This window comes from Rhinopithecus bieti, unplaced genomic scaffold (assembly GCF_001698545.2).
Source record: "Rhinopithecus bieti isolate Rb0 unplaced genomic scaffold, ASM169854v2 scaffold_1234, whole genome shotgun sequence".
Taxonomy (NCBI): Eukaryota; Metazoa; Chordata; class Mammalia; order Primates; family Cercopithecidae; genus Rhinopithecus; species Rhinopithecus bieti.
In genome coordinates, this window is record NW_016803318.1 from 430,092 (window position 1) to 441,386 (window position 11,295).

General features: G+C 37.8%; 1 protein-coding gene across 1 annotated transcript in view; it reads right to left on the minus strand.

The window, feature by feature from the left end:
• The window catches only part of GPHRA (golgi pH regulator A), a 54,819-nt gene that overhangs the window by 35,748 nt on the left and 7,776 nt on the right, over nt 1-11,295 (minus strand). The window contains 3 exon segments of the mRNA XM_017875109.1: nt 659-779; nt 8,087-8,188; nt 8,641-8,747. Of these exon segments, the coding sequence (XP_017730598.1) occupies nt 659-779; nt 8,087-8,188; nt 8,641-8,747 (330 nt within the window).

Consider the following 11,295-nt stretch of genomic DNA (forward strand, 5'->3'; position numbering starts at 1 on the left):
CTGGGATATCAGGGAAATGGAATTTACCCAGCGCTCTTACAGTTTTGCTTAGCTTTGATCCAGTGACATTTATATATATACATACATATATATTTAAATATTTTTATTTTATTTTTTATTATACTTTAAGTTCTGGGATACATGTGTAAAACGTGCAGGTTTGTTACATAGGTATACACGTGCCATGGTGGTTTGCTGCACCCATCAACCCGTCATTTATTTATGAAAGAGTCTTGCTCTGTCACCAAGGCTGGAGTGCAGTGGCGTGATCTCAGCTCAGTGACATTTAGGATGTATGTTTAAGCACACTATTAACTTTGTATTGTCTTCTACTAGGAACTAAACTGCTGAAGTTGGGGTTGGTTTATACTGCTGGTCACTAGAAATGTGCCTTTAAAAAGTGGGAGGGGAGTGTCAGATTGAAATTTGCCATTCAAAATATAAATGAATGTAGGACAAACAGCAAAGGCAAGCAGTACAAGTGATAAGACTTATTTAGAAAGATTTCCAGGTCAATGCCCATAGGGACAGAGGAAGAGAAGAATAAAAAGACAGTGTCATAGATCTAATATATAATCTTAAAGATGGTGGCATAATATGACATATATATTCAAGAAGTAATGGGGCAAAAAAGAAAGGATGCAAAGCGCTCTGTTACCTGAGGAAGTAAGACATGTAAGTGTATGGGCAGTTGACAGCACCAAATCCAGAAAGGAGGGCCATGAGAGTCACTCCAATCACACCAACCCGGCTGATGAGCTGTTCTATGGATAAGATCCCTAAAAACATCAAGGCACATTAATGCCAGGCAACACAGATAAAATGGCTCTCATCTGTACTGCAAAAGGAAACATTACTGAAAACATTAACCATTACACATAACTAACTCATACAAGCCAACTTTTAATTATTAATGTGTAGATGATAAGAGTATAATAAATATACTAAATATAGTACATAGAGTATAATATATATAGTATATAAATATAGATAATAAATAGAGTATAGTAAATATACTAAAAGTTTACAGATTTTCCTCTTGTCCTATATGCTTCAGAGTGATCTCTTTTATTGGGTGATAACAGTAAAATAATAACAACAATAATCATAAATAACAATCATTGACTGTTTACTCTTGGTAGCATGAATGCTAACAAAGCAAAGTACTTTTAGTAAAAGCATCGGCAAAAAAAACTAGAAAAGTAAATCTGCTGGAAAAGTATAAATAGCAGGAAATATTTGGTGCTAGTTATCTTTGATATATATGTATTTCCCCTAAGGTGATACTCTTTTGCTTTTGTCTTATTCTTTTTTGCATCCAATAAACACAGAATTCATCTAATAAATGAGCTACACTTATAGATGAATGAGTAATTCAAAGGCAAACACATCATTTTTAGATTATAAATTGTATCCTAATTATCAATTGTTTCACATCACTTGAGAATGCTGAAAATCAACTTAGCAGTGAAAATAAATACTGCCGGTTGATGTATTTGGGATAAATGAGAGAAAGCAATGCTGAAGAATAACTCAGTAAGTTTGCCGTTGCAGAAAAAGAATGGTTTTAATTGGTTTTCACTTTTATTTCTAGGATAGAATTCACTTCAGCCATCCACTCCTATGGTCAAATGCCAGAGCTATAATTCAGGAATTCTGTCAGCTTCAAAACTGAAAATTCCAATATTCCTTTTCTGACTACTGGCCTCCCTTCCTAGTCTTCGAGTTCTCTTTCTCCTTTATTTCCACTACACTCGTTTTAGAGGTCAGTGCACTGCTTCTCCATTCTTCACCTAGCTTGGACTCCAGGCTTGCTGGCTTCAAATTCTCTCACCAGGAGCCTCAATCTCCTAATATCTTCCTTCTGAGGCGCTAATCCTACAAATTCCCAACTCTGGATCAGTCTAACACTCTGCCTTCCCTGTGCCCATGTTTTGCTGCCTAAAATTGCTAGAATGCATACTGATTTTGGAGCCATTACAAATGTATGGTCTCCGGTCCTAAGAGAGCTCTCATACTACTGACTAATCCTTATCTTGCCCTTGGTCAGCCATCTCTCTCCATTGTCTTTGGCAGTTACTCTTTATTTTTCCTACCTTTGTCCTTCTCCTTTGCCAATGTCCTTATTATAAAAGACATAAGCTATTAGACATAAACTACCTTCACTCTACACTATGGTCATGAATTTTCTCCTGGTTGCAAAATTCAACATTTTCCAATTCTTCTTTTATTGGCTCTTTTATAACATTGAATATACATCTGCAATCATCCTCCCAGCTTGTCTCCTTCAGAACAAAGTAGCATCCAAAGCTGACTTCTCCACTTGTGCTTCTGATCTTCTCTGGGCCCTGGGAACTGTCTCATCCTTTTATGTGAGTTCTGGGATATTGCTGGTGATAATCTTGGTGCTATTTGTTTTTGGTTTTCTGTCATGGGGGTAAGTGAAGCCAGCTTGCCCCTACCCCACCATCTTGGAACTAGAAGTCACCATACTTTTGATTGTATTCAATCCCTTCCACCTCTTTCAGAGTCTTGTTCCATCATCTGTCTCCTCTCTCTTGTATATTCAATATTTCCTTCTTTGCTAGTTCTTTCTCTTTAGTTTCAAGTCTCTTTTCTAAGAGAAATTCTGTTCTTGGCTTTGAGTTTACCTGTAGTTACCAATCCCCATCTATTTCCTCCTTAATAGCCAGGCTTCTTAAAAGAAGTTTATAGTTATTGTCACCTTTTCTTTACCTCCAGTTCATTCCTTAACTGACTGCAATCCAGCTTTCTTCCCATTCTTCTACATTGAATGAAATCACTTTCACTAATAATTGTAATGGCAATATAATAGGTAATATGCATCAAGCACATGCTATGACTAGGCACTGTTCTAAGCACTTCACGTGTTCTAATTCATTTAACCCTCATAACAATCCTACGAGGTAGATATTATTGAAAACTTAATTTTACATATGAAGAAATGGAGGCACAAAGAGGTTAAGTAACTTAGTCAAGGCCACAGAGATAAAAGGGGCAGAGTCAGGTTTCAAGTGCAGTCTAGCTCCAGAGTCTAGGCTTTAATCACTACAACACTTTGGTAATAAGTTTTTTCCTGGTTGCAAAATTCAACATTTTCCAATCCTTGTTTTATTGGCTCTTTTATGACACTGAATCATTTTTGTTTAAAATTATTTTATATTCTTGGCTTCCACAACACTATTTCCCAAGGATTACCCTTTTACTTCTCTAATTGCTTTTTCTCAGTCACTTCTTGCTCTGTATGGACCAGAGTTCTCTCTTTCCCTTCAGTATACACAGTTTTTGGTTGGGTGATCTCACCAACTTCCCCAGCTTCACCTAATGGCATTTAGTTGATGATTTCTAGTTGTTTAGATTCCTGGAGTCATCTCTATGAGGACTGATACATGTATACTTTTTCCCTAAGCTCCTGATTTGTACATCCAATTGCTTATTTAACATCACCTGGATATGCATAGGTAACTCAAATTCAGCATATACCAAACTAAAATTATCTTTCTCCTCAACTTGTTCCTTCTTCTGCATTATCTGTCTTAGAAAATGACATAATCACCATAATAATAAAATCTATACACTATACGATTACTCTCCATTCTATCTCTCGCCTTTCCTTGAATACACCAAGGTCTTTCTGCCTCAGGGCTTTATACGATGTCTCTTGTGCCTTCTTGGTGGGTCTTCCTTTGGTCTTGTCCTTTAAATCTCAGCTTAAATATCGCTGTCTCAGAAAGGGTGGATCTAACTACTTACACTACATTATCTGCATTTTTCTCTATCACAGCAACCTGTTCACTCCTTGATGACAAAGATCACAATTGGCAATCATTTATTTATATATTTACCTCTTTACTGTCTAGTTCCACCCACAAGACTGTAAATTTCAGGGGGGCAGAAACCAAGTTTGTTTTGTTTGTGGTTTATTTCCAGTGCTTAATTTATACAAAGTAGATGCTCAATAAATATTTGTGTAATGCTCAATAAACGAAGCAATCCTCACCTAAATTCTGTTGATTCTACTTGCTATATACCTCTTGAATTTGCAACCCCTTTACAAGAAGACATCATGTCTTATTGATCTTTGTTTTCCTTACTGCCTGGCACATAGAAGGTGTTCAACAAATGTTTGTTGACTATAATATCACTCAATAACATAAAAAATCCAAGGGATTAATATGGGTTATTAAATATGAAAAAATGAAAAAATTCCCCCCTCTACCTTTATTCCTTTTAACATGGTGTCTTTGTCCTTTTATTACATATCTTTTTATGGTTTAAAGTACTTTGTAGATACTATTTACTTAATCTTAGCATTTCTATGAAGTAGGAGTCAGTCATCATTATCCTCATTTACCAGTTAATACATGGAAAGTCAGATGAATAAGGAGACTAGCAGAAGACCATTTCACCTTTGCCACCTGCTCACACAGATTCCTTACAGTCTTTTGTAATCTCTCTGACTCTTTCCCACTAAAGACATTCCAAGGTTCAGGCACCACACAAGAAGTACTTTTATGGAATTTTTTTTTTTTTTTTTTGAGTCTCGCTCTGTTGCCGAGGCTGCAGGGCAGTGGCATGATCTCAGCTCATTGCAACCTCAGCCTCCTGGGTTCAAGCAATTCTTGTGTCTCCAGCCTCCGGGGAGTAGCTGGGATTACAGGCATGCGTCACCATGCCTGGCTAATTTTTGTATTTCTAGTAGGGACGGGGTTTTGCCGTGTTGGCCAGGCTGGTCTCTAACTCTTGGCCTCAAGTGATCTCCCTGCCTTGGCCTCCCAAAGTGTTGGGATTATAGGGGTGAGCCAACCTGCCCAGCCCATTTTTTGGGTGGTCTCCACAGCAATAAACAACTACAGTGGTTGTTGGGACAGTCCTGGAAAAGCTCTAGGAAGGTAGTGTAAGGCTGGTTGCTTCTCAGCTACCATCTAAACTTTCCTTCCTCCTTACTTATCTTAGAGGGTTAAATAAATTAAGATACCTGAACATTCAGTCATAAAACTGTAATGCCTATTGGAGTACAATGGAAAGAAGAAAGCTGAAACTGTCTCCCGAGCTTTCTCCCTCAGTGTCCTTTTCAGGGTCATCCCACAGAATTTAGAAAAAGGGGTGGATGAAAGGACAATAGATACAGCGGCCTTCATCTTCCCTTTGGTGTGTCCTGGCCGCACTGGTCATGTGAGCTGAATGCACACAGAAGAAAGCTGGAGAAAGGTGTCAGAGTCAGGTCTTTGTATTGCATGTGAGCCTGTGTTTGCCATGTCAGCAGCCCTGGGGGCCTTTTGTAACTCTTCTCTCTGACTTCTACCATCACAGATAAATGTGTCTGTCTGTGGGTTTCTTTGAAACAGGTTTATATGAGAACTATACTGCCAGGACTCTTTAGTGCAAGTCTTTCCTTTCGTTGACCATTGACATAGGCATGCTGATCACATTAGCGTTTCCTAAATTCCTATCCAGAGTGTTAAAGTAGTAAACTCATTTACCACTTTGGAGAGACTCAATTTTCTTCCATTCACTGATTCAAAGAACATGTATTAAAACACTTGTTGTGTGTTAGGTTCCACACTAGGGCACGAGGGATACAAAGACAAATAACATGTAGTTTTCTGATCTCAGGGAGCCCACAGGTTGATGAGGAAGTTGGAAAAGGAAACATGAAATTTTAAGTTTTATAGATGATATAGATACCTTGAGTTGGGAGGAATTAATATCTCCTAATGATGGCCAGGAAAATCTTCCTAAAGGAATTGACAAGAGTTGAATCTAGAAAGGATAAATAGGCATTTTCTAGGTAGACAGGGTTGGTGAAGGATTGTCCAGGCTGATAGAACAGCTCTAGAAACTTGAGGCTGGGTGTGGTGGCTCACACTTGTGAGCACTTTGGGAGGCCAAGGTGGGTCGATCCCCTGAGCTCAGTTCAAGACCATCCTGAGCAATGTGGAGAAACTCCATCTCTACAAAAAAATACAAAACTTAGCTGGGTGTGGTGGCATTCGCCCGTAGTCCCCGTTACTCAGGAGGCTGAGGTGGGAGGATCACTTGAGCCTGGGAGACAGAGGTTGCAGTGAGCCAAGATCATGCCACTGCACTCCAGCCTGGGTAAGAGTTAGACCTATCTCAAAAAGAAAATAAATAAATAAACTTGAAATAACTTCACAGGACTGGAGAATGCAACATGTATAGAGAGCAGTAGCCAGGCCATAAAAGGTCTCATACGCTACCTAAGAGTTTGAATGTTTTTGGTAGGCTGGTGTTATGTTAAGTTTTCTGGCCTTTAACATTATTTGAAATCTTGAAACAGTTATTCTTATTTTAAAAATACACAACTATTTATTTGGTATTGCATATGCTTTTCAAAACTGCGTATCTCCTCTGATCTTACTGCAGGAGAGTCTCATAACCTCTCTCTCCTGAAATTCCTGCTATAGGCAATGAGTATACGTGGAAGGGTGTGTGGGAGGTATGACAGATTCTATAATAGACACTGGCTCATTCAACATTAATTCCAATATCCTTTTCTAGCATTTGTTTTGGTACTACAGAGTTTAGAAAGCCAAACACTCCTTCTCAGACTTCCTTGAGGCTAAGGTTCTAAATGTTACCTAGGTTTCACCAAAAAACCAGGCCCATGTGAGGCCTCAGAGGCAGAAATGAACAATGTAAGAGTGGTGATAGCACTTAGGAGCTCAAACAGCTGGGACTGAGGTCCCTGATGTCATAGACCCTGAGTGGCATGTGATGACTTCAGTGAGGTTTTCTAGCTTAGTATTGTGGCATAGTTGGGTATTTCTCTTCACCATACAGCAGTTAAGGTTTGCATTCCTGCTTTCCTAGAAAGTCTATAAATTGCCTGACACTGTATAATTAATCACTTTCTGCTTTAAATTAGTTACAGTAGATTCTGTTTTCTGCAATAAGAACCCTGATAATAGATATGGCAGGATGGTGAATGAACAGGTATAAATATATTTTTAAAAAGGTTCTAGCATGAAAGCTGCAGTATATTTATTACAGATGGGCTCTCTAATCTTTTTAAGATAGATTCATACATACTTCTGAAATAGTTCTGGAAGGACTTGTTAGCTGAGGTACTTTGTTCATTGATTTTAACTTAAAAATTAGGGCTCTGCCAAATCTCGTTTTAAAATAAACTTTTTTTGGCCGGGCACGGTGGCTCAAGCCTGTAATCCCAGCACTTTGGGAGGCCGAGATGGGTGGATCACGAGGTCAGGAGATCGAGACCATCCTGGCTAACACGGTGAAACCCCGTCTCTACTAAAAAAAAATACAAAAAACTAACCGGGCGAGGTGGCGGGCGCCTGTAGTCCCAGCTACTCAGGAGGCTGAGGCAGGAGAATGGCGTAAACCCGGGAGGCAGAGCTTGCAGTGAGCTGAGATCCAGCCACTGCACTCCAGCCTGGGCGACAGAGCTAGACTCCGTCTCAAAAAAAAAAAAAAAAATAAAAAAAAAAAAATAAACTTTTTTTGTTAGAGGGGAGACACCGATTATTGGAAAGCTTTTCTTTATCTACTAATTGTGGGCATTTTATGTCACCTTTCCCCAAATACGTATGCTTCCCTAATGTATCTTTATCATCACTTAAACAGTGGCCATTTACCTTTTGGGTCACAGACCCCTTTGGAAATCTGATAAAAGTTTATTGATACCTTACTTCCAAATACACATACAAATATATTCCTGTAGTCCCATATACAATATGAGTTAGACACCGTTCTCTTTCCTTATACCCTTTAAGTAAGTATATTCAGTAAAGGAAGGTCAAAAATTCCTACTTCAGAATGATAGAAGTGAGTTCCAAAACCAGCATTAGTTATCTCTTAGAATAAAGGAGAAAATGTGGTTCAAAATCAGACATTTTTCAGAGAAATAGCTTGCTATCCTCCTCAAAATCAGAAAATTTTTTTCCCAATCCCAAGAACCTATGAATTAATAAATTATTTCCCCAAATAAATTTTTCCCCAAGAAATTTAATTAAATGTTTTGAAATCAGAAAATTAAACAAAGCTTCTCCCTCCCTTCCTCTGCCCTCCCATATATACTCACCATGTTTTGGGCTGAGAATGGGAAAGGGATCTCCTAGTTTCCAGAAGAAATACATAAAGGTCAGCCATAAGAGACAGGAAAAAAGCAGTCGTTGTTTATGCACTGAGACAGAGGAGACAAAACTGTTAGGAAAAACAGATATAGGTTAAAGAGCTTGCTCTATTTAAAAATATAAGATAATGCTAATTAATATTTGGCTGCTAATTCACTTGGCAAATGAGTGATGAACAGTATAATTTTTGGTGAAAGCATCCTTACCATCGTAAGAGAAATTTAGCTGAATTTAAGATGTGGGATGAATTAAAGGAGACATTATTAATAGGTAGAAAAATAAAGTTGTGGCAGAACAAATAACCTAATCATTCACTCAATATTTACTTTGTGCCAATTCATTCAATATTTATTTTATATTTATTTTTAAGATGTTATGTGTGAGGTGTCCTCAAATAGTGGTAGCTACTGAAAGTTAATGTAGAAATGAAGCTATTCACAATCTAAGTCCCCTCAAATACTCATCTCAATCTATGTGCTGACTGAGAGGGCAAAATACTTACATAGTCGGATGTTGCTCACAATAAAATAGCCAATGTAAAAAGGCACCATGAAAACCAGGATCAGCAGAATTACACACAGGTTCATTTTCCAGTGAAAATAACGTGAGCTGAAATAAATATCAAAGACTGTCACTACGAGGGAGAGAGGGCAGCAACTTTCTTTCTCTTTAGTCTTCCAAAGGGTCTTTTGCTCTTTGGACTCAATATTGAATATATCCTATCTAATCAGCCTACTAGACTCTTATAATCTACTCATTTGTAGAGATTAAAAAACACAAATTTTTGAAAGGTATATATGACCATCTTAACCTCTGAAGAATTTCATATATTAAAATAAGAATGTTTATGTTTTTGATCTATTCATAGGCAACATATACCACTAACATGTATCAACATAAGACATTGCTGGTAGAATGACTATTGTTTTACTCTCCCCTAGGAATCTTATTCCAATGTAAGAATTAAAGGAAAATAAATATTAACAGTAATAAATGCTATAAAGGCTCAAAATATTTCTTTTGTACTCTTGAAATAAACACCTGATTTGCATGAATTACTTTTATTAATTTATAAGATGTATTTTATTAAAACTTTTGTTAGCACTTTTATAAGTTTTAATGAGATATAATTTACCCATTTAAAGTGTACAATTCAATGGTTTTCATATACTCAGAGTTGGGCAACCATCACCTCAATCAATTTTAGAACATTTTCATTAGGCCATAAAGAAATCCTGTACCCATTAGCAGTCACTCCCTGTTTCTCCCTAACCTCCTCAGCTCTAGGAAACCACCAATATACTTTCTGTTTCTAGGAAACCACCAATATGTAATCTTTTATGACTGGCTTCTTTTACTTACCATAATGTTTGCAAGGTTCATCCATGTTGTAGTATCTATCAATAATTCCTTTTATGGTTGAACAATATTCATCCCATTATATGGATATATTATATTTTGTTTCTGGATTCATTAATTGAAGACATTGGGTTTTTGGCTATTACAAATAGAGATGCTATGAATGTGTGTGTATACATTTTGGTGTGGATGTATGTTTTCATTTCTCTTTAGGTAAAAATGGAGTGGAATTGTTGGGTCATATGATAAATCTATATTTAATCTTTTGAGGCACTCCCACTGTTTCCCGATGTGGCTGCATCATTTTACATTTTCCTCAGGAGCGTATGAGAGTTCCAATTTCTCCTCAGCCTCGCCAACACTTGTTATTGTCTGTTTTTTTTTTTTTGTTATTAGCCATTTTAGTGTGTGAGAAGTGGTATCTCACTGTGGTTTTGATTTGCATTTCCTTGATGGCTAACGGTACTGGGCATCTATTTATATGTGCTTACTGGCCATTTGTAGATCTTTGGAGAAATGCCTATTCAGATCCTTTATTCATTTTTTAATTGTACTATATTATTAAACTGTAAGAATTCTTGATGTATTTTAGATACGAGTCCCAGTCCATTATCAGATAGGTAATTTATAAAAATTTTTTCTTGTTCTTGGAATGTTTGTTCACTTTCTTGATGGTGTCCTTTGTATTTACCGATTTTAAATTTACTTAGGCCTTGTTTCAAAAAAGGTATAAGTGGTTAAATGGCTTACAAAGATAAATAAAATACAGGATGATGAAATGAACTATAAGGAAATATGAACAACAATGGTAACAGATAGGTAAAATATTGGGCTAAGCCTGATGGCTATTATAAAATAGAATTCTAGAAACTTGCTATGGGTAGGTCATAAATTTAGCTTTAAGTTTTCTAATGGTCAATGTGAAATAAAAAATTTGATCAGTTAGATAAAATCATTGTGTCTGCAAGAAAATAACAAATTAGGCCGGGCACGGTGGCTCAAGCCTGTAATCCCAGCACTTTGGGAGGCCGAGGCGGGCGGATCACAAGGTCAGGAGATCGAGACCATCCTGGCTAACACGGTGAAACCCCGTCTCTACTAAAAAAATACAAAAAACTAGCCGGGCGAGGTGGCGGGCGCCTGTAGTCCCAGCTACTCGGGAGGCTGAGGCAGGAGAATGGCGTAAACCCGGAAGGCGGAGTTTGCAGTGAGCTGAGATCTGGCCACTGCACTCTAGCCTGGGTGACAGAGCGAGACTCCTTCTCAAAAAAAAAAAAAAAAAAAAAAGAAAATAACAAATTAATTTCTCAAAAGAAGCATAATTATCATTTATTGTTACTGAATTGTTACTAAGATTACAATGAAATTTCTTCAAAGACTTCATAAAGGAGAAAATGCAAAGGCAATTAACAGTGTCATCAACAACATCCTTTCAAGAGAAATATCAGTTTCAGAGGGCTGTTTCTTACTGTTCCTTCCTTAGTACAGATGGCAGGCAACACAAAACAAACAGCCATTCAGTAAAAGCTACCCTACAGGGAGTGAACACCATTTAGACTAGATACGTTGACAGTTTTTCGCTCCTCCAGGTTAACCTACTTTAGAGCATTTAGAGAAGGAAATAAGGTGGACATCCTCCAGGCAATCCTACATAGTATTTCAGCTGAGTTTCTGAAAGATTTTGGGAGGCAGTGGGTTTGAAATAACAAGTGCAACTTTAATTGGCAGTACGGACTGCCCCCTTTCCCCCCCCCCCCCCCCCCCCCCCCCCGCCCCCCCCCCCCCCCCCGCCGCGGGC